The sequence below is a fragment of the Callorhinus ursinus genome, unplaced genomic scaffold, assembly GCF_003265705.2.
Source record: "Callorhinus ursinus isolate GAN/ISIS: 27379988/994484 unplaced genomic scaffold, GSC_fseal_2.0 scaffold25, whole genome shotgun sequence".
In the NCBI taxonomy this organism is placed as follows: Eukaryota; Metazoa; Chordata; class Mammalia; order Carnivora; family Otariidae; genus Callorhinus; species Callorhinus ursinus.
Genome location: NW_027397087.1, coordinates 36,233,567 through 36,258,181, shown reverse-complemented (window position 1 = coordinate 36,258,181; position 24,615 = coordinate 36,233,567). Strand labels below are relative to the sequence as shown.

The window sequence follows — 24,615 nt, the reverse complement described above, 5'->3', positions numbered from 1 at the left end:
TCTCGGTTTTAGCTCATGTCATGATCTCATGGCTTGTGGGATAGAGCCCTTTCTTTGTCAGGCTCCACACTCAGCAAGAAGTCTGCTTGAGGATTCTTCCCTCTGCCCCTCCTCGCACTCTCCCTTTTTCTAAAATAAATAAATGAATCTTTAAAAAGATTGTTTTAAAAATTGAAGAAACCACAGATTCCGATATCCAGTTTTATCCTTAGCTTGTACAAGGCTGATTAAACATACTAATTAGGTTGGTTTGCAATGCAGAATTCTGTTGGGTTATAAAAGTGAAAATAGGAAAACTTGCATGGTGTTCTTTGCCTAACCTGGGATAGCCAGGAAAAATCTAGCTTTAGGTTATTTTTTACTTCCCCATAGGTGATTCTTTCTACTTCCTTGTCTCTTGGAATTCAGGGATTTCTGTGATTGAGATAACAGGTCACTAACCCTGCTTCAAACATTTTTGTAAACAGTGTATTACATGTGTTAAAATTTTGGATGTATTTTTATAATTGGGATAAAAAGAAAAAGATGAAAATAAAACTAAAATTGTTTTTATTTAGTGGAATATTTTGGTTGAATACTGGCTCTCCAAAATTTCCTGTCCACTGCTGTAGAAGAACTCTGAGCATTTTGTTAACCTGTAATTGTGTATATTATTCATGAAATAAATTTGAGGATCATTTTTTAACCATCATAATTTTTTTTCTGCTTTACAGACTTTGTCCATTGGTGTTCTTGATATTTTTGGGTTTGAAGATTATGAAAATAACAGCTTTGAACAGTTCTGTATTAATTTTGCTAATGAACGTTTACAGCACTACTTCAATCAGCATATTTTTAAATTGGAGCAAGTGAGTACTTAAATGCATATACACGTTCCCCCCTCTCATTGTCTCACCCACTTATCTTCACACACATACTCACATATATAAATTTTTGAGTTGTAGTTAGGAGCATTTTAAATCTAATACTTCCATGCAGATATTATAGTCTTCATGTCTTTGTTAGCAAATGAAAAATCAGAGCATAGTTTTTGAGCCATATGATACAGGGTTTCCTTTTTTCTTTTTTTAAATAGACCTCAAGTAGATTAAAAAATATGTGCTTGCTTGAGTACACCTTTGAGTGAAAAGATGCATGAGTTTGGTTTGGGTTTCTGTTGGTGATTTTTAATTGCTGCCCTGTGCTTGGTCACTGTGTGTAATGCTAAATATGCTTGTTTGATTGCTTTGGTCTCTTCGTTTCAATCAAGTTGATTGCTTTGGTGTCTTCTTTATCTGTGGGGTAGAGGAGTTTATTAATAGAATCTTGAATCAATGTGGCGCACAGATATAGGGAAATAGGACAGTGTGGAGAGACCAAAATGGGTAACTAGGTATTTCTTGGGAGAAGCTCAGATTGATTTAGAGTCGAAAGAGTGAGCCATCAGTTTCCCTGAGAATGCTTATGGTAAATGCAGGGTCATAGAAAATGTGGGCTCTTTCTCCACGCTAAGTTTCAAGTTAGTAACAAGTTGAGGTCGTAGCCCACCATTTCAGTTTGTATAGGCGGATATGAACAGAAGCAGGATTCACATTTATCTCAAGAGAAATGGTGAAGAAGTGAAATGAACAGGAGGACCACAACAGGTCTACAAAACAAAACAAAAAAAGATCTTTCTTATCACTGGGGCTTGTTGCCCTCTGTCCTAGCTTAAGCACATCTGTCTTGCTTTAGGGGTTCTGAGGACTGATTAACAGTAGCACAAGCAGCACTAGTTTTGGCCATCTTGATGATACTTAAAATTTTTAACACATAACCTTTTAGCTAGACTCTGGAGCTATTAAAATGTAGTGCAGTATTATTTGTTATACTATTAGCTCACATTTATGTGGTACTTCCTATTTATCAGGCAGGTGCTATTTTTATTCTAGTTTTACAGATGGTAACTAAAGCCAATATTCAAGCCTTAACACTCTGCTTCCATAATTCTTGTTTTAGCCAAAAAGCCGGGCTGGGATTGGTCTACTTGACTCATTCCAGTGTTCTTTTAGCTAGATCATGCTAAACTAGTATTTTTTATCTCTTGCAAATGGATATATATGCTGGAGGGGTGGAGAAATGCATTTTGTTGACTGTGTGCTGTGTTTTACTGACATGTCAGTTGCTCTCTGGATCATTAGAAGAGTAAGTAAATTGCTTTTGAAGAGAAAAGGTATTATCTGACTATTACTGAAATTATTTTTACCTTTTCTAGAAGTGTAGATTAGACATTGAGGAGCCATAAGAAATACTTTGCCTAAAAACACGTATTAAAAAAAAAACCTTACAGTTTACGGAAAATGTGTTCGGAACTTTTTGGGGGTGGGTGATCTTTATTTATTTGCTACCTGAATATCATAATTTTGGGCAGTGTGGTGGAATTATGGATCAGAAGACTTAGAGTCTAAGATACATCTTGTTTTTCCTTTCAAGTTTCAGTATTCTCTTCTGTAATTTAATGTGGCAGGTATACTTTTGCTATAATTTATAGAAGGTTTAGAGACCTTACACCTCTTTGCCATCTCATCTATTTTATTCTTCCTTTCTCTCCCTTATCATGTTTTTTCACTTAAAATGGATTTGCTGGGAATAGGATTTAAGGCAGTTTAAATATTAACTGTTTTATTTATTTGTCTATCTCTGGTACTTGAGATGGGATCGGTTAAGTAGATAAAACTTTTTTGAAAAAGAAGATAGAAATAAAAAGTTATCAGATATGCTTTGGGAGGAAACATCTTGAAAATTTTGAATACTAAAGTAAATTTTGTCCAAAAATGTCCCATCCTGTCCCACAGGATGGGAGAGAGGTGTAATAATTGCCCTGCAGGATGGTGAGTGCCAAAATCGAATAGAAGGTTAAAGTAGTGATATAAAGGATGAAGTTGATTAGAACTTCCTAAAAGTCTACTCAGATTTCCCAGGGGTGATTCTGGAATATAGTTTTTTTTTTTTTTAAAGATTTTATTTATTTATTTGAGAGAGAGAGAATGAGAGATAGAGAGCATGAGAGGGAAGAGGGTTAGAGGGAGAAGCAGACTCCCTGCTGAGCAGGGAGTCCGATGTGGGACTTGATCCCGGGACTCCAGGATCATGACCTGAGCTGAAGGCAGTCGCCTAACCAACTGAGCCATCCAGGTGCCCCCATGGAATATAGTTTTGAATAGAAGATTGAGTTTACCAGATTGTCAGTGGGGAGAAGATATTTTAAACAAAGGTAACATCCTTAAAATTGTGAGGCATAAAACAGCATGACACTTTTGAGGAACTGAAAATAGTATAGCTAAAATACATGATATAAGAATGCAGACAGGGAGGGAGATAAGTTTATGAAATATCCTTGGGTCATATAGTTGTGGGCTTTATATGTCATGTAAAGGAGATTAGAATTTTTCTTTTAGAAAATGAGCAATTTGAAGTATATTTAGCAGAGGATTTGAACTGTGGAAGATGGACTGAAGAGAGGGTAAAATACCTGGAGGGAAGGACATAATCCACAAGCCAGTTGAAGTAGTGTGAGTGTGTGATTATGAGTCCTGAATTAAGGTATATGTAAAGATAATGTGGAATAAGAGACAGACCAGAAGAAGTTTCTGTGATTTGAAAATATATTTAATGTTGTCATTTATAATACTGCGCTCTTATTTCCTTTACTTGCTCAGAATTATCCTTCAAGGCGTTGGCTCATCACTAAATTGAATAACAGTTGTGTGTCACACACTGTGCTAGGCATTGAAGACAGAAAATTTGGAGTGCAGAAATCTTATCTGAGGCATTTATAATCTAGTGAGGATTTTGTGTTTGTTTCTGTCACTTCTGGGGATGTCAGACTAGGAAATTTGACCAAATTGCCTTGCAGAACACCTAAAAAGAATGAACAAGATATATTTGAAGGCATTGGGGTACATCTAAATAAGTGAAGTTCTACAGGGCTTATATCTGCAAGAAGGAAACCCAGGGAGATGAGCCCAGCATTTTTGGACTGCTTTGTTCCTAAAGACATTTCTTTATTCTGGTAGAGAGGTGCTGATTCTGAAAGAGCCAGGCTTGAGAATCTGAGAAGATGAACAGGGTTTTCTCCAGATTCAAGAACAAGGAAGAACCTGCTGGTAACTCCTACAGGTTTTCTGCTTCAGACCTTAAAGGGTTACATCTTAGAAGTAAAGATAAACCAGAAATAGATCAGGCATCTTAGGGACTGAAGCCCAGTTTAAAATTTTCTCAGTTCCAGTTGGGTTAAAAGAGTATAGAATTCCTAATGTTCTTAGCCGCCTGCCAAGAGCAAATTCACCGTCCAGTGGAGGAAGAGATCATCCTAGTGCTAAAATTATCTGTATGATTTTTCATATACAGGATCCAGCATTCAGTATTTTTCCTTTCCTTTTTTTTTTTTTTTTTAAGATTTTATTTATTTGTCAGAGAGAGAGCACAAACGGGGAGCAGCAGGTAGAGGGAGAAGCAGGCTCCCCGCTGAGCAAGGAGCCTGATACGGGACTTGATGCCAGGACCCTGGGATCGTGATCTGAGCCGAAGGCAGACACTTAACTGATTGAACCACCTAGGCGTCCCTAACAGATTTTTAAAGCAAATACTTATTTGACATATATAGGTAACTGCAAATTTACAGAATGTGTAAGATTTGTTTGTATACTGGACCATAACACAAGGCTCAAATTTCAGGGATTGAAACCATACATATTTAAATACCATAAAGAAATTATGCCTGAAACCAACAATCAAAAGATAACTGGAAAGTACCTTTATGGGTAAAAATTAATTAATGCACTTCTACATAGTCTAGAGGTTGAGGAAAATATACTGAACTGAATGAAAATATTGCATCTTAAAACTTGTAGCTCAGTCGTTAAGCGTCTGCCTTTGGCTCAGGTCATGGTCCCAGGATCCTGGGATAGAGCCCCGCATCGGGCTCCCTGCTCAGCAGGAAGCCTGCTTCTCCCTCTCGCACTCCCCCTGCTTGTGTTCCCTCTCTCACTGTGTCTGTCTCTGTCAAATAAATAAAATCTTAAAACAAACAAACAAAAACTTGTGGGATGTAACCAAAGATGTATTTAGAGGAAAATTTTATAGCTGTTAGAAGATTTTAAAATTGAAGAGCAATGATATATATAAATATCCATCCCAACAAATTGGAAAAAGATCCGCAGACTAAACCAAAGGAAAGTATAAAGAAGGAAATAATGAAGATAAGAGAGGAAATTAAATAAGAGTGAAAACAAATATGCCATGGAAGAAGATCAACAAAGTCAAAAGTATTACTTTGAAATGGCTAATAAGACCCCTCAAGAAATTCATCCAAATGAGTGACAGAGAGACAGAGAGTGATATAAATAATCAGAATTCCAGTTATAAAGAGGACTTCACTGTGGATCCTACACATACTAAAAAGATAATAGTATACACTAAACAGCTTTATGTCCATAAGTACACTTATGAAATGATATGAAAAAAATATTTTCAAAACTGACACAGAATACAAAATCTGATTCTTACAAGTATTAAAAATATTGAACGTGTAATTAAAAGCCTTTCTATAAAGAACATTTTAAACCAAGATGGCTCCATTGGTGAATTTTGCCAACACTGAAAGAATTAGTATCAGTTTGACATATATTCTTATGTGGAATAGAAAAAGATGGGACACAATGCATTTTAGGAGGCTAAGATAATACTGATATCCACATCTTTTAGGGATATTATTAGAAGTGAAAATTAAAGTGAATTTCACTCATAAGCATAGATTAAAAAATTCTAAACAAATATTAGCAGACTAAATCCAGCAAGATAATGTAGAATGAGAACCAAGTGGAGTTTTTTTCTGGTGTGTGCTACATCTAATCATCAATCGATTTAATTCATCTATTAACAAAATGGGGAAAAAATTTATGGTTATTTCAATAGAAGCATTTGATAAAATTGCATAACCATTCATGTTAAAAAATATCCTCGGCAAACTAAGTATAGAAGGGAACTTCCTGATAAAGGGCATTTACAAAAATCTATAAATAATATCAAACTTAATGGAAACAGATGAATCCCTATGACTAAGGCAGGGATTTTTCCTCAGAGTTTTTATTGATGAACATAGACATGTGAGGACATCCAAATGGAGGGTAAACATAGGAAAAGATTTTTCACTTATTAGTCATCAGAGAATTAAAATTAAAACCACAGTGAGATACCCCTAGGCATTCATGAGAATGACAAAATGAAAAAAAACTGATAATACAAATATTAGAGATACTGTTCATGGGAAAGTCCCATACATGGGTGATGGTTGCATAAATTGGTACACGTACTTTAGCAAGCTGCTTGGCAGTATCTGCTGAGGTTATTATACATGTGTAGTTTATAAGCCTGTGTTTTCAGTTTCAACATGCATATAAATGCACACTAAAACTTTTGTGCACAAATGTTAATAATGGCATTTTTAATTGCTAAAAATTAGAAATAACTGTAATGTCTATCAGTAGTGCAGTGGGTGAATAGATTGCATATAAATACTGCACAGCATTGGTTTTCAAAGTATTGTTCTCCTATCCCTACTGGTAGCATCACCGAAGAACTTGTTAGAAATGCAAATATTGGACCCCACTCTGTACCTACTTATTCAGAAATTTTGGGCCTGCGGCCCAGTGGTCTGTGTTTTAATAAGTCCTTTATGTGATTCTGTTGAATATTAAAGTTTGAGAACTAATGCTCTCTCATAGATTTGGCATACTTTTTCTGTAAAGGACCGAATAAGTCTTTTAAGATTTTGGGGCCATGTGGTCTCAATCCTGCTATAACATTGAGAAAGCAGCTGTAGATAAAGCATAAATGAGTGAGTATGATGTTCCACAACCCCTGCCCTACAGCATTTAAAATGAATGCTAAGCAAAATCATTAAGTCAGAGAAAGACAAATACCATATGATTTCACTCATATGTGGAATTTAAGAAACAAAACAGATGAATGTAGGGGAAAGGAAGGAAAAATGAAATAAGATGAAAATGAGAGGGAGGCAAACCATAAGAGATGCTTAATTCTAGGAAACAAACTGAGGGTTGCTGGAGGGAAGGTGGTTGGGGGGATGGGGTAACTGGGTGATGGACATTAAGGAGGGCACCTGATGGAATGAGCACTGGCTGTTCTATGCAACTGATGAATCACTAGGTTCTACCCCTGAAACTAATAATACAGTATATGCTAACTAAATTGAATTTAAATAAAGGATTAAAAAAATGGATGAACTTTAGGGTATCATGCTGAGCGAAGTAAGTCAATCAGAGAAAGACATGTATCATATGATCTCACTGATATGAGGAATTCTTAATCTCAGGAAACAAACTGAGGGTTGCTGGAGTGGTGGGGGGGTGGGAGGCTGGGGTGGCTGGGTGATAGACATTGGGGAGGGTATGTGCTATGGTGAGTGCTGTGAATTGTGCAAGAATGTTGAATCACAGACCTGTACCTCTGAAACAAATAATACATTATATGTTAAAAAAAAAGATAGTAGGAAGGGAAAAATGAAGGGGGGGACTTTGGAGGGGGAGATGAACCATGAGAGACTGTGGACTCAGAAACAAACTGAGGGTTCTAGAAGGGAGGGGGTGGGGGATGGGTTAGCCTGGTGATTGGTATTAAAGAGGGCACGTATTGAATGGAGCACTGGATGTTATATGCAAACTATGAGTCATGGAACACTATATCAAAAACTAATGATGTAATGTATGGTGATTAACATAACATAACAAAATAAAAAATGCAAAAAAAAATAAATGAACTTTAGATTCATCCTACAAACCTGGATGTGTTTCTGAAACTAATGTTGAGTAAAAGAAAAAGCAAAGTGAAAAGAATATATATTGTATGGCTCTGTTTATATTAGATTTATAAACAGATGAGTCTTATCAGTGGTTTTTTCTTTTTAAGATTTTATTTATTTATTTGACAGATAAAGACAGCGAGAGAGGGAACACAGGCAGGCAGAGGGAGAGGGAAAAAGCAGGCTCTCCCTTGAGCAGGGAGCCCAGTGTGGGGCTCAATCCCAGGACCCTGGGACCATGACCTGAGCTGAAGGCAGATGCTTAACGACTGAGTCACCCAGGCGACCCTTATCAGGGGTGTGAATTGTCATTGGGAAGAGGAGATGAGGGGAGGATTTTGGACTGCTATATTAACATCTGTAAGAATCCATATGCTTGTTAACCATGCTACAAAAAAGAAACAGGACAAAAAACTTGCTTACTGCTCTGCAGGGTGACCTTTATATAGCAATTAATTTCTTGTGAAATTATTAATTTAAAAGGAAAGAACTAAGCATTTACCTTTCCCAAATTTGCGTGTCATCCCTGCACAGGTGTCCTGCTAATATATGTGCTGCTGAAGTGAGCACAGACATTTACTTTTCCCAAGTAGAGTAACTACAGTTTATAGTATACCAGTCTTATTTACAGGTTAATAATAATAATAATAATAATACCCAAAGAATGATAAAAATAAAAAAATCCCTAATTTGCAAAACCACTATATTTGGAGAGAAGTGTGTGAACATTATCAGTGCATACTAAAGTCATCAGCCGACTGGGGTATTTACTTGGTGCCTAAATATTCTTGCAGTGTAGAAACTTAATCTTCTTTAGATTGTCAGGGGCCTTGTTTTGAAAAACAGTTTAAAAGCATCACAAGGATGAATATAAGATTATTTCCCAGTACAGAGAAAAAATAAACAACAATAGGGGCCTAATAGTTGAATAGTTGTTCAGTGCCTGAGCTTTGACTTTTTAAAATCTTGGATTTGAAACTTTTTTTTTTAACATATTCTAAGGGTGGTTTTTTTTTTTTTTTAACCCCAAGGGTTTTATTTTACCGAATGAAGTACATATGAATTCCATATGGTATCAGTGATCACTGGAGGTGATGGTTTTTACTTTTCCCAGACATTGTTTCATTAAGTTCATTATTGATAATCCAACAAATACTCAGTCCTTTCTGATGGTTTAGGAGAAATTAGGCTTCTTATATTTTATATTTTTCTTTAGTGCAGTCCTAACATAGTGTGGCTAAAACAAGTCCAGCCCTAAATTTTCACCTGAGTGGCATACAGATAGCGTTGTAACAAAAAAATTTGATTGTATGTACTTTTTCATGAAAATAGACATATACTGTATGAAGGTTTTATATAACCCAAATTATACATTCTTCCATTGTGTAGGTTTAGTGATTTAAAAGGGAAAAGTTTAGTTCTTTTAAGCCTGGCAAAAGCTTTTCAGTTTTTATTATCATATACCTATTATTTTCTGCAAGATGAATAAATTGTGAATTTATTTCCTAGGAGGAGTATAGAACTGAAGGTATCAGCTGGCACAATATAGATTATATTGATAATACCTGTTGCATAAATCTTATTAGCAAGAAACCAACAGGTCTGCTCCATCTTTTGGATGAAGAAAGCAAGTGAGTATGATTCTTTCAGCAAGTACTTTTCAATCAAAAGTACGATTCTTTTCATTTGGGCTTTTCATGTCTTTTTAAGTCTTAAATTTTCTTCTTACATAATCGATAAGGAGCCAAAGTTTCTCTTGTGTGCATTTTATTGTGTGTGTATGTTTCTAGGAAAATTGGGTGAACTATAATATTGAATGCATTTTTTCCTTGAGTTTTTCCAGATTCTTCTACAGAGTTACTTTGATGTTAAATTTGTTGGCATATTTTTTTTTGTTGCATATTCCTCTCTTCTTGAATTGAGTTTTATATGAGATGTGTTTGTAGTTTTCATGTTCAGTAGAAAAGAATATTATGATAGATTAGTGATGTCTGCCACAGCTGTGCAGGTGGAAAGTAGCAACATATGCCAAGTATTTGACATCCTTTGTTAGCACTGTGTAGTATACCAAACATATATATAAGCTTCAGAAATAGAACTTCATATAGCATCCTCCAGAGTGTTTTTAGTACTCTGTAAAGTATTATTTATAGTTATCCTACAAGATGGCAAATCTAGAACTGGAGAAACTGAAGTGATGGAGAGTATGTGAGTTTTCTGTCACTCTTCACTAAAATATTAAGTAACTAAATTAGGTCACTTGTTTCTAGCTATAACCATTATACCCCCTGAAGCAAGATATAAAATATTGGGGATTAACTATCATAGGTGGGATGACCATACATCATCAGGTTTGAATGGGACAATCTAAAGTTTATGCCTGTTGTCCAGTTTAGTTATTAAAGGTGCCTACTTTTACTCCCAAATATCCTGGTTTGTATGGTAAGTTGTATGTCACCCTTTTAATATGCCATAAACATATAGACTATTTCCATTAATCTAAATGAATTAAAATGCAATTAACACAAAAATATTTTATGTACAAAGTTGTGTAAAAGTTTCTTTTTTGCATTGCTCTATATGCCTTACAACATATATTATCTTTTATAAAATTGTAAGGTTAGTAGTTCTTAACTGCTCACATACCTTAACCTCTGGTGTATTTTATCTTGGAAAGCTTCATAGGTGATTTGATACTCAGTGTTGAGAACTATTATGGTTGATGTCAAAATATTAAGCAGTTTTATTTGTTTGAGGTATTTTATGATAACAAAAAGAACACAGTTTAAGCAAGTCTAGAAGAAGATCATATAGATAGCAAGTGATGGACTTGAGATGCAGACACTCCAGGCATTTCTGACTAATTAGCTTGTGCATTGAAGTATTGTCCTATAATGTTTCTCCATAATAGGCTATAGAGTCAGAAGTTCAGGGTTGCATTCCATCTCTTTTAGCTACCTTTGGCAAATCTCTGAATATTCTTGGTTCTTAGTTTTTTGCATGTAAAAAGGCAATGATGAGAAATGATAATGCTGTCTGCTATATATCTTAAGGTGGTTGTGAGTAGCAAATTGAGATAGCTGAGTATGTAATTAAAACATGAATAGAGGAAGGGGTTTTTGTTTGGCCTGTCATTCCTTATGTAAAATATTTTGAGTTCACATCTTATTATACAAAGACTATATTTCCCTGGTCACTTGCTACCTCACATAGATATAAATATTGCCCAATAAGAGAATATTAACTCTGCCATTACCCAGAAAATCCTGGGGGTAAGCCATGTGGCCAGAAATTACACAGAGACAGATTTTGGCTCAGTGTACGAAAGAACTTTCTAATCATTAGAGCTGATTAGCAGCTGCTTTATAAAGTAATAAAATTTCCCGTTATAGTAATTCTTTTGCATCATCTGTCAGGGTATTGTTGATGGTAGGAGACTAGAGTGAATAACCTCTTTTTTTTTTTTTAAGATTTTATTTATTTGAGAGAGAGAGAGCAAGCATGAGTGGTGGGGAGGGGCAGAGGGAGAGGGAGAAGCAGACTCCCTGCTGAGCAGGGAGCCCTACTTGGGGCTCAATCCCAGGACCCCGGGATCATGACCTGAGCTGAAGGCAGATTCTTAACTGACTGAGACACCCAGGTACCCCTGGACACCCAGGTACCCCTGGACAAATAACTTCTTAATTGTCCCTTCAATTATGCTTCTATAATCAGTCCTCCATAAAAACTTTTTATAGATTCTATTATTATTTTCTTCACTTTATGTGTCAGTCTTGTTGTTTTTACCTCCTCTTGTAAACGGACCACTTTGCTCTGTGCTTTAACATCCCAGAAGATGCAAAGGCATGAAATGTTTTCTCTCTGCCAGAGTTGGATTGAAAGTAAGTTAGTCACATTTAGGAAGGCTCTTTGGGGAACTCCTTTGAGTAGTTTTCCTCTAAAAATGGTTTTGTTCTATAGGGAATATGTAACATGAAATATATCCTTAGCAGTGTTCCCACCTCATTCAGTATTGTTTATAGTGCTTCAGGTGTGTGGGTCAGAGTCTTGTTTAATCTTTTCTCTGTTATCTCTTGGCTGTTTGACCTCGGGCAAGTTATTTAAGCTTGACTGTAAAGGATGCAGCATGAAATTTAGAAAGAAGGAGAAGAATAAGCAAAGTTAGGTGTGAGCAGGATGTTAGGAGTGTTACCAGTCTTTCCTTCGGTATTCAAAGTGTGATGTGTTGACAGCAGGACTGGCGGCCCCTTGACGCTTGTTAGAAATGTAGAATCTTTGACTTCCACCCCAGTCTTCTTTTAACAAATGAAATTAAGATCAGAGCATTCATTTAGGATAGCATTTTGTCAGTCTTGCCTGCTCATAAGAATTACCTGGGGAACTTGGAAATAGTACTGGTCATCATGACCCTAACATCACTTCAGTAAAATCACAGGAATGGGGTCGAGGTATTGGTATTTTTGAAAGCTAAAGAAACACAGAAAGAAGCATGGAAACACTAATCTAAAGCTTCCTGGCAGATAGCCTTTGCGGAACACTAGATGGAAGAGCTTTGAAATGCACAATAATGTCTGATTTGCCTCTGTTCCAAACTCTTTTACTTGATATTGCAGTGTGTATCCACAAGTGTTTGTTGAATATAGGACATATGGAGAGCTTTTCTTTCCATCTTTCCTCGTTTGGAATAAAAACTGTTCTCATATATGTCTTCCTTTGAAAATTTATTTTCTCCATTTGAAAGTAAGAAAAATAAATCACAAGCTTTTTGATTGCTTGGAGGATTACTTAGAGACAATGAGATAAGTATCCTTCCTGAAGAAAAGCATCCTGCTGTGAAGTAGTGAGGCATAAGTTTGCAGAGGCTGAGTTTGGGTCTAGGCTTATGAGCTTGGATTTGTTCTCTTTGCCTTGGTGATCCATAAATTTTACTGAGTAGGGGAGGCACATGATTAAAGGAGTATTATAGGAAAATTTTTTTTGATTTGGTGACTTGAAACAAGGTAAGATTAGAGTACTGAGACTACTGTAGAGGCTGTCACTGTACTCTCTGTTTCAAATTGCAAGAGTTATAGTCCATTCTAGAATGGCTTTAGAGTTCTGGAATGGACGGGGAGAGCTGGATGGTGAAGGTGTTTTGAGGAAGGGATAGTACTTGAATGCAAAAGCAGGCCTAGATGAATAGGAAAATGGCAGTGTTGGCAACGTTAGAAAGTAGGTAACTTTTATGTCTTCCCTATGGGATGCCAGCTAGTGTTAGATGTTTTTACCAGTGTTATTTAATTCTGTTAACATTGCAGTACCTCATTGTACTCATTTATGGAAACTGGTTCTTAAAGCTTGCCGTAGGTCACATACAGAACTGGTAATCTAAACTATGACTATCTGACACCAAAGGCCATTCTCCTTCCTGATTCTAATACATATAACATAATTAACTATTTCTCTTGTAATTTTGGAGTCATTTCTACACATTAGATTTTGTATTCAGCATCTTTACAACCTCATGTCACGTTATTTCTCATTATTTCAACTATGATTAAATGAAACTTTTCTGAAAGATACTTGCTTTCTCCTTTTTCTGTCAGTGATATTTCCTCTATATGAAACTCCTACCCAACCTTTAACATTTAGCTCGTAATCGCCTCCTATATCTTCTTTGAATCTTCCCATTATTCCCAACCACGAGTGATTTTTTTCTTTTCTAAACTTTTGTTTAAAAAATAATTTATTTGTTATTTGAGAGAGATTGAGGGAGAGAGAGGAGAAGAGGGAGGAGGATAAGCAGACTGTGCCGAGTGCAGAGCTGACCTGTGGGGCTCAACCCCAGGACCCCGAGACCATGACCCAACCTGAAACCAAGAGTTGGAAATTAATTAATTAATTTTTAAAGATTTTATTTATTTGAGAGAGAGACAGACAGAGATAGTGACAGAGCAGGAGTGGGGAGGAGAGGGAGAAGCAGGCTCCCCACTGAGCAGGGAGCCCGATGCGGGGCTCGATCCCAGGACCCTGGGACCAGGACCTGAGCCGAAGGCAGACGCTTAACGACTGAGCCACCCAGGCGCCCACTAAACTTTTATATTCCTGTATTTGCTATCATGTAATTATTTCTTAATAAGTAGATATGAAATGCTTATCAATGAGTATAAACCATTGAGACATATTTGAAATAATAATAGATATAGTATAAAATTATGTAGTTACTGGTATAGGTAAGAAAATTGCTACTTTATATATGAAGAAATAGGAAAACAGAAGATGACTATGGACTTAAGACCTGTCCAAATTGAGAGATGATTTTCTGTTTGGAAGTTCTTGGCCCCAACAATGTATCATTTGAGTTTTATTATCCTATAGGTATTACAGAAGTGCCACACAATGCAACCTGAGCTAAATATCTAAAGACCTGAGTTAATTTTTTTTTTTTAAGATTTTATTTATTTATTAGAGAGAGAATGAGAGACAGAGGGCACGAGAGGGAGGAGGGTCAGAGGGAGAAGCAGACCCCCCGCTGAGCAGGGAGCCCGATGCGGGACTCGATCCCGGGACTCCAGGATCATGACCTGAGCCGAAGGCAGTCGCTTAACCAACTGAGCCACCCAGGCGCCCCGACCTGAGTTAATTTCTTAGTTCTGCAACTTGCAAAGCGTGAGTTTGGGCAAATCGTGACTTTTGATCCCTCATCTATAAAACACCAGTCCTTCTTATACTCACTTTTTAGCTTGTTAAGAGAATCAGATTAGATAATGTAAGTGAAAACTCATTGTAATTTGCTGTAAATGTGTTACATGGCAATGTAATTATAATGTATTAAAAAAAAGACTATATTGACAGCTACATCTTTCTTTAGTGTTTTTGTTTTTGTTTTTGATTCAGCTTTCCACAGGCTACAAATCAAACATTGCTAGATAAATTTAAGCATCAACATGAAGAGAATTCTTACATTGAATTTCCAGCCGTGATGGAGCCTGCTTTCATCATAAAGCATTATGCTGGGAAAGTAAAATATGGGGTAAAGGTCAGTAAATTTCTCATTAATATGCCTTCAGGGTAAAAGTGTTTTCTTTACTGTATGTATTATCATCCCTGTCACACTGCCTTCTCTGTAGTTTATGGAGGCTCTTGATCAGTAACAGTTGGAGACATAAAGATACTACTAACATTCAGATTCTACCTTGCAACATATTACTGTCTTATGTGATATTTTTGTTGGTTTCCTCCTGTAGATAAACTCAGCATCAGTTAGTCCCTTCTAATAGTTTTTTTAAATCTGAAGAATAGATAGCATCAGTATATCTTGAAACTAGTATTTCATTATGTAGTTTGTTGAATTTTTCTCTTCTCTGCATCCGTGAGGCTTAACAGAGGCTTCATATCTTTATGCACCATTAGGTATTTGTGAGCTTGCACTCCCAATGAATATATTGAAACTTTTAACTCCTGTGGAGGGGAATCTTCATAATTGTGGCTATTTCTTATTTGTAATTAGTGAGCCTGTTACCTTTCAACCACTTGGTGTTTAAGTCTGTCATTTAAGATAATTTCCCAGGCAAGGCAGAGAATAGTGGAGCAATATATTTTCTCTTGGGTCTTGAGGTGAGAGTCACAACTAAAATCACTCATTCATCTGTAAATGATTGACTTATTCACAAAGTACCTGTTAAACACAGACTATGTGTCAGACTCTGTGCTTGGGGCTTGGAATGATTTAGTGATAAACCAGACAGACATGTTCTTGGCTCAGCATATACAAGCATGCACGCATGTGTGTATAACATGGATAAATGGGATATTGCTATAAATAAATGAATGGGTTCTAGGAAAGAAGAGTAGTGAAATAGTGGACTTTGAATTTGGAGATCCATGAATACCTCTCTGAGAACTTAAATTTTGAGAGTTAACCTGAAGCAAGTGTCACCTTGGTGAGGAGTTGGGATGATGAATATTCCAGGCCATGAGATAGGAAAGAATTAATATGTTAAAATAATTGAAAACAAGTCAGTGTTAGTAGATTATGGTGAGCAAGGGGGAGATAGTGAATGAAACGAATTTAGAGAATGAATAGCAAGTTAATTCTTCATGGCTTTTAGACCAAGTTAAATGAGTTTGGTTTTTATTGAAGTTATTATGGGGAACCATGAAAAGATTTTAAACAGGTTGTGATTTGTGTTTTTAAAAGATTGCTTTGATTACTTTGAGGAGAAGAAACAGCAGAGGATGAAGAGTGGAAGCTGGGAGGTCAATTTTTTTAATAGTTGAGGTGAAATGTTAAGGTAAACTGAACCACAGGGGTGGCAGTAGAGTTGGAGAAAATGTAGATGATTATGAGATATATTTTGGAGGTTTAAGTGGTAGAACCTGATTGATGGATCCTAGCTAAGTAAGTGACTTCTGGCTATAGCTGATGGGTGAATTTGAAGTGTTATTTCAAGATGGAAAAGACAGAAAGGAACAGATTTTAGAACAAACATTAAGAATAATAGAGTGGAATCATGGTACTCATGGTACTCATGGCTGGGGGCTGGGGGAATTGAGATATTGGGCAAAAGATACAAACTTGCAGCTAGAAGATGAATAAGTTCTGGAGATCTAATGCACAGCATTGAGATTATAATTAACATTGTGATAATAACATTGTCTTCAAAGTTCTTAAGAGACCAGATTTTAGATGTTCTTACCACAGAAAAGAAATGATAGTTCTATGACCTGATGGAGGTATTAGCTAATGCTATAGTAGTAGTCATATTGCAGTATATAAATGTATCAAATCAACACATTGTATACCTTATACATTATATGTTATATCTCAATTTTAAAAAAAGATTTTAAAATGCAGTTTAAAACAAAAACAAGAAAACGAGCTATAAAATCATACAGTGCGGTGCATAAATCTGAAGTGTACAAATTTCTGTCATGCCCCTTCCCTACTCATTCTCCCCCATTTAGAAATAACCACTATCCTCATTTTTTGTCCTTAGAGTTACTTGTTATTACAATATTTCAGGTGAATGGAATCATATAATATATACACTCATGCCTGTGATTGATCATCCTTAGATAGGTTGAAAGTAAATTAATGGAAAAAATATATATAGAAAAAATATATATGGAAAGTAGAAGGATGCAAAAATGTATACCACCCAAACCCTAACTAAAAGGAATTATTATCAGACAAGGTAGACTTTAAGGCAAGAAGTATTACTAAAGATGAAGAGGCACATTTCATACCAATAAAAGGGGCCAGTTTGATAGGAAGACACAATCCTCAAAAGTTGTATGTACTTAATGTTTGATTCAATATATAAAGCCCAAAGGGAGGACAAAAGTGAACTAGAAAAATCCATCTAGTTGTAGCTTTTAATACATATCTCTTAGTAACTAACAGAGTAAGACACAAAGTCAGTAAAAACTAAAAATTTGAACAGGATTATTAAAAACTGACCTACTTGGCATATCATAAGGATAGCTAGACAGTCTTTGAGTGTTTAAACACAATTCTTCTATGAAACCCATGAGCCAAAGAAGAAATCACAATTACAATGCTAATTTTACTACTTATTTTTTTATATTTAAAGATTTTATTTATTTATTTGAGAGAGAGAGAGACAGAGACAGAGATAGCGAGAGTGAGCACCAGCGGGGAGGAGAGGGAGAAGCAGACTCCCCACTGGGCGGGGACCCCAACGAGGGGCTTGATCCCAGGACGCTGGGATCATGACCTGAGCCGAAGGCAGATGCTTAACTGACTAAGTCACCTAGGTGCCCCTACAATGCTAATTTTAAACTGAGCATTAATGAAAATACAACATATTAAAATTTGCAGAATCTGTAGCAATTGGTAGGGTGCATTTAAAGCAATAATTTATAATTTTAAATGCATATATTAGGAAAAGTGGTTGAAAGGAATTATCTAAGGTTCCATTTCAAGAAACTGAAAAAAGAACAGCAGATTAACCCCCCGCCCCAATTAGAGGGAAATAATAAAGGGAAGACTAGAAATTAATGCAGTAGAAAGCAGACATGCAATAGAGAAATTAACAAAGTCAAAAATTGGTTCTTTGAAAAGATAACAGAAATAATAAAAGGTAATAGAAAATAATCTATAATAGAAAAAAGATTTTAAAAATACAGATATCAGAAAACTACATACTCAACAGATATTAAAAAGGGTCTGAACATATTTGCCAATAAATTTGACAACATAAATAAAATGGAGAATTCCATGAAAAACTTACATATCAAAACTGACACCAGAAATATAGGAAAACCTGAGACTCCTATTTCTGTTAAATAATTTGAATCAGCAGTTTAAATTTCCCCACAGAGGCAATTCCATGCCTGTATGGTTTCACTGGCAAATGCTTCAAAACATTTAAGTAATACTAGTCTTATGCATTCTCTTTCAAGTTTGAGATACCTTTAAGATGTATAAATGGATCTCAGACATAACAAGAAAGGTCTGAGCTGGAAATACAGATTGGGCTTCATCATATAGATAGTGGTTAAAGCCATTACTATGGTTGCGATCCCCTGATGTCAGATGATTGAGTGAAAATTGTAGGAGTACGTAAGAGCAAACCGTAAGAATTTCAAATATGGAACCAGCAATAGGGTAAGTAGTAAATCACAAAATGTATTGTTAATAGAAACCAAGAGAAAATTTTTAAAAAGAATTAGATAGGATTAGTTTATGAAATGTACTTAGAAATATGGAACTATGAAGACAGATGAGACATTACATTTGGAAAATAAAGGTTTCCATCAACATTTGACACTCACCATGGGAAAGAATTTTAGAATTTTACTTTGTACAGTGTAGTTGTTAATCGGATGGACTGGTCTTCAGTATAGAACAGACATATGTTTCAGTTCCTGTAGTACTTATTATGTTTGATCTTTGTCAAGCTTCTTTATCTTTCTGTTTACTTATCAGTAAAGTATGGTTTGTAATTATTCTGCTTTATTAAGTAGTTGTTAGAATTGAATAAGTTATGTATAGTGCTTAACTTCGTGCCTGACATCTTGTTTGCCCTTGGTAGGTATTAGCTGCTGATGGTGGTGGTGGTGATTTGGATTTGAAAATTTTTAATCAGTTTTACTAACTTTTATAATACATACTTTTGCTGAAAGGGTGTTTAGGGACAAGCCAAGGACCAAGATTTCTGGCTTGTTTCTCCTTTTCCCCTGTTCTTAGGAGAACAAAGAGTAGGAAAGGAAACCCCTAAAGGACTACAAACTGCCTTCTGGAAAACATCATACTAGGCATGCTCCTCATAGAATTCTGAGTTAGAGCTGTTCTGTGAAGTTGCACCAACTCTGAGTGATTTACTTACCAAGCTTTAATCCTTTTATCTGGGTGTGGTTACGGCCTAATGCCTAGACTATACATATCAGTCTGGAACCTTCTTCCACAAGTGTAAACTTTTTGTTCTCCTCCTCTTTCTGTGGGATATTTTAACCCATTTCTTCTGTTATATCCCCGCCATCCCCCATTGGCAGGTGGTTTGTACTGCCTATTTATAGTCCTTAGGTAATACATACATTTTCTGAAGTCTCTGTAGGACTCATAGGCACATATATTCATCTGCCTACTTGATGTCTGTATGCGCATATAGTATAGTGCTGATGAGTGGCTGTCTTTGAACCCCTTTTCTACTTACTGTGTGATAGGGGCCAAGATAGTTAATCTCTCTGTGACTGAGTTTCTTCAAGTATAAAATAGGAATAATGATAATAATTATTATCTGTCTCAAGCAATTATTAGGTGGATGAAATGAGCTTAAATGAGATAACACATGTAAAATGCTTAGAAGAGTGCCACACGCATATTAACCTTTCAATAAATGTTACTTGCTGCTATCGATATCCTCACCATCTCAGACTTCACTTGCACAAAACTGATCTCTTGATCTCATTTCCTATCCATAAACCTTCTCTTTTCTCTGGATTTCTCCATATCAATATGGTACCTCTACCTAGTTCCTTAAACCCAAAATGTAGGTGTTAACCTTATTCCCTCATTTTCTCACCATGCTCTAATATACCAGCAAATTCTTTGCCTTACTTCCAAAACGTATCCCAAATATAATAATTATTTTCCCTTTATGCTGTTACCACCAACGTATTCTAGGTCACCTTCACCTTTTATTTGGAATATTGCAATAGTTAGTCTCCCTTTCTCCATTCTTTCAATAAATTCATTCCCTCTGCGGCATCCATGGTATTTATAAAACATCATTTAGCTTCCATTGGCTTTCCTTTATACTTGAATAAAATCTACAAACTCCTAACTCAGGCTTGCATAGTCTATTTATTTGCCAAATCTTCCACCACTCTCACCCTTGCCCAGAATGTTCCAGCCCCTGGTCTTACTGCTTGTCTCCTAACTTGTCCTACCACCTATAGGTTGTAGGTGTTGTGTTCTCTTTGTTTGGAACACTGTTCCTTGTTTTCTCCTGTCTGGCTCCTTTCTGTTATTCAACTGTCTGGTCATTTTATGTGACCAGAGAGGCTCTTCGGAGGCTTCAGAGAGGCTCTCTTTTTAACAAGTTGCAATAAAATTGTGGAACATTTACTGTCATTTAAATGTATTACAGAATTCAATAGTTTTGGGTTGGCTGGGACTTTATAAAAGTTATCTGGTCCAGTTAGCTACCTAGAACAGAAATCACTTCTGTAGTCCTTGTTAAGCCACTTTTCAAACATGTCACCCATTATCTTCTTGGTTCAATAATTTTTTCAAAAATAACACTGGTACTTTTTTCATGTAGGATTTCCGGGAAAAAAATACAGATCACATGCGCCCTGACATTGTAGCTCTTCTGAGAAGTAGCAAGAATGCATTTATCTCTGGGATGATTGGAATTGATCCCGTAGCTGTTTTCCGATGGGCAGTTCTCAGAGCTTTTTTCAGAGCCATGGTTGCTTTCAGGGAAGCTGGGAAAAGACACATTCAGAGAAAAACTGGTAAGCAGTAGATATTAGTATTCTACCATACTTCGTCTTTTAGTTTTTTACCTCTCTTAAGGAGTAGAGACATAATTTTGTTCTCTTCTGTTTCCTTACTATATCCTAACATCATTTTCAGATCTGATTAGTTCCAGTGTACTTTATATGATTGAGTTAAGTGAATATATGGTGTTTGTATGTATTTATGTGTTGGTACATTTTTTTTTTTTTTTTTTTTAGTGTATGTGCTGCCGAAGCGAGCACAGTGTGTTGGTACGTTTTTATTAATAAATAATGAGAGGAGTAATGTATGGGAAGCACCTGATATTTCATAGACAGTAAGACATTGGTAAAATTTTTAAACAAAATGATACTTTACCATTTACTTATATAGAATTAAACATTGATATCTTTCTTTATTTTCTTATGTAATAGTTTTTATGCAGATGAAACATACTTTAATGTGGAAGCATAAATCAGGAGATAGAAAAATTGGGATGGAGGTACGGCAGTCTAGTGGAGATAACCTGACTTCAGTAATCAGTCAAGTGTCATTTCTTCTCTTGACTGATTTTGTGACTATTAGCAGTTTTTTTTCAAAATTCAAAATTGTGGGGTAAGGCCAGATAATAATACATGTATCTGTTTGTGAATGTTAATTTTTTTTCCTACCCTTAATTCAGTTCATTGGATTTTACTTTGAAATTTAGAAACAAATGGAGCAGGATACTTTTTTTGTGTCTCTTCCCCTTAAATCATGAAATACTGTAGTTCACAATCTGCAGGAAGGCATCTTATCTTCATAAGCACTTGTCACCTAATGGAAACCACACCGTTGCTTGCTGTAGCTCTGGCCTTAGACAGATAATTGCTGCATAGTGAGGATTTACTAATATATATGTAGCCATTTAAAATAAAGTGTTCTGCCCAGAGAAGCTTCAGTAGAAGTACGCTAGGACACATCTGTACTTTCAGGACTCCCAGATTTACTTACATGGCATTTCGGCATGTGCACTAGCAGTACAACTTTTAAGTTCAGCTTTTACATATTTCAAATGAATACATGTATTTGGGAGATTGTATTTCTAAAATGAGAGGGAAAAGCTAATTGAACTTAGCTTCTGTTTTTCATATTATAATATATACAAACTGGCCTTTGTAGATAGGGAGAAATACAGGTTTTTGGAAAATAAAAGGAATATCTTTTTTTTTTAAAAGATTTTATTTATTTATTCATGAGAGACAGAGGGAGAGAAAGAGGGAGAGAGAGAGAGAGAGAAGCAGAGGGAGAAGCAGGCTCCCAAGGAGCAGGGAGCCTGATGCGGGACTCGATCCCAGGACCCTGGGATCATGACCTGAGCCGAAGGCAGACGCTTAACCATCTGAGCCACACAGGCGCCCTAAAAGGAATATCTTAAACCTGCTTTACTTTTTACAAAATTATTTCTAAGAGGCTCTCTGTAAAAAGCTTTAAGGAAAAGTTTTTTCCTTTAATTTAAGATACATTATTATTTATTACAATGGATTTACCAATTTTGAAAATTTTAAAAATTGATAAGTACCCTGCTAAGATGTAACTGACTCTGAGAAGAAACTTTTCTTGTACTTACTATTGAAAATATTGCTTTCTGTAAAGATCACATTGTTTTTGTGTTCCTTTGACATTTAAAATATTATTTGTGAAAGCTGGTTGTGTGTTTATTATTATCAGTTGGTACAAAGATACACAATGTTATTAATGATCAACAAAATGATACTGTATTATTTCTACTTTGATCATTTCTGGATTCTTCTTGTTTTGTAGTCTAATTTTTTCTTTCTGGCCAGCACAGAGCATCCATATAATAAACTTTTTGAATACTCTTTTATTTTGGGTTATAACATGCATACAGAAAAGTGTGCCCCCCAAAAGGTAAAGCTCAGTTAATTATCATAAAGTGAAAACACCATGAAACTACCACCTAGATTAAGAAGTAGAATATTACCAACAACCCAGAAGTCTCAGTGGATCAACTTTTTAAATTTCACTTTTTATCAAGAAAAAGAAAAACTATAGTTCATTTGTATATTGAGGCACTGAGCAGATTTGTTACAGGAAATAATTGTATGGCAGTATATTACTGTCACTGCCAGTATTGAGCATTTTTGCTCTTTCTATATGGATTTAGGATAAAAGGGTGCCATAAAATTAGAACATTGTAGCATTGTAAAATGAAGACTAACAGAGTAACTGAAAATGGATAAATAGTAGATTCAGAACTTTTAAAATGACCATAAATAGTATGCAGACAAAATGAAAATGAACTATAGGAGTTAGAGATTATTTAAGTAGAAGTGGGATATATGGAAGGCAGAAGGTAATCAAGTTCAGATTTTGAATTAGAATAAGAGTTCAAAGATAATACTTTAGGGAAGAAAGAAGGTGTAGACCGCAGATGTACAATATATCTTCACTTCCTTTGAGAGTATCTTTATAAAAAAATTTTTGTGTCTCATAGCTAAATTGCTAATAAATACCCTGACAGTAAACTAAAAAATACTGGATTTTCTTATAGACTTCCCTGACATTCTTTTTCTTCATCAAGCCATCCAAGCGCAAATAATATCAAATTAAAATCTATTTGACTGTTTTTTTATAGACTTCAAGATTGAGGGACACAATGCCATTTAAGGCTTTTAAATAAAAATTGAATTTAACTATTTAAGAATAAATTTGTTATAATTGCGTATTATGGTGATCAGGAAACCATGCAGTGTTCTTAGTGGAATTATATAAGTAGGCAGTGTGAGTGAAGCTACATATTGGCCTGGCTGGGATGTAGAACGAGAAATAGCAATGATTTGTCTGGTCAGCAAACAGACTTTACAGAATTAGTTCAGGAAAGTCCTAAACAGTAGCAACAATTATGTGAAACAGCAAATCCTGGGAAGAAGGGAGAATCTGATTTCGAGAGTTGCCATTTTAAATTTTTTAAAATATCTGGTGTTCTACACAAAATTATGAAACATGCAAAAAAAATATGACCTGTATATGTGAAAAAAGGAATCAATAGAAAGTATTGCTGAGGAGAGCCAGACCTTGGATTTATTAAAGTCCTTAAGCTATTTTGAATATGTCCAAAGACAACCATATCTGAAGAACTAAAGGAAAGTATGAGAACAATGTCTCACCAAATACAGAATATTAATTTATATATGCATGAGAAATTCACTAGAAGAGTTCAGCAACAGATTTGAACAGGCAGAGGCCAGAATCAGTGAACTTGACTACAGATCAGTTGAGATTATCCATTCTAAGGAACAGAAAGAAAAAAGAATGAATAAGAATGAACAGAGCATTTAGACCTGTGGGACACAATAAAGTACCCCAATTTCTGGCAGTTTAGGACAGAGAAAGGGGTAATAAGAATATTTCAAGAAATAATGGCCAAAAACTCTTCAAATTTGATGAGAAGACTATATACCCAAGAAGTTCAACAATGTACAAGTGATCCAAACTTAGATACATCATAATTAAATTGTCCTGATATAGAAAATATTGAAAGTATCAGGAGAGAAGTAATTCATGTACAAAGTGTCCTCAGCAAGATTGACAGTTGATTCATCATCAGGAACCGTTGAGGCTAAAGGGCACTACTTGACATATTCAAAGTGCTGAAAGAAAAAAGAGAAAGTCAATCAAGAATTCTGTATTCACAAATCAAAACATCAATGAGATACCAACTCACACCAGTCAGAATGGCTGAAATCAACAAGTCAGGAAATGACAGATGTTGTCAAGGACATGGAGAAAGGGGAACCCTCTTACACTGTTGGTGGGAATGCAA

General features: G+C 35.6%; 1 protein-coding gene across 12 annotated transcripts in view; it reads left to right on the top strand.

Annotated features, from left to right (window-relative positions):
• Positions 1-24,615, top strand: part of MYO9A (myosin IXA) — a 346,819-nt gene that overhangs the window by 152,796 nt on the left and 169,408 nt on the right. For all 12 annotated transcript variants that reach the window (XM_073877314.1, XM_025883650.2, XM_025883655.2 and 9 more), the window contains 4 exons: positions 714-848; positions 9,350-9,471; positions 14,717-14,858; positions 20,611-20,806. In XM_073877314.1, the coding sequence (XP_073733415.1) occupies positions 714-848; positions 9,350-9,471; positions 14,717-14,858; positions 20,611-20,806 (595 nt within the window). The remainder of the gene's footprint in view (positions 1-713; positions 849-9,349; positions 9,472-14,716; positions 14,859-20,610; positions 20,807-24,615) is intronic.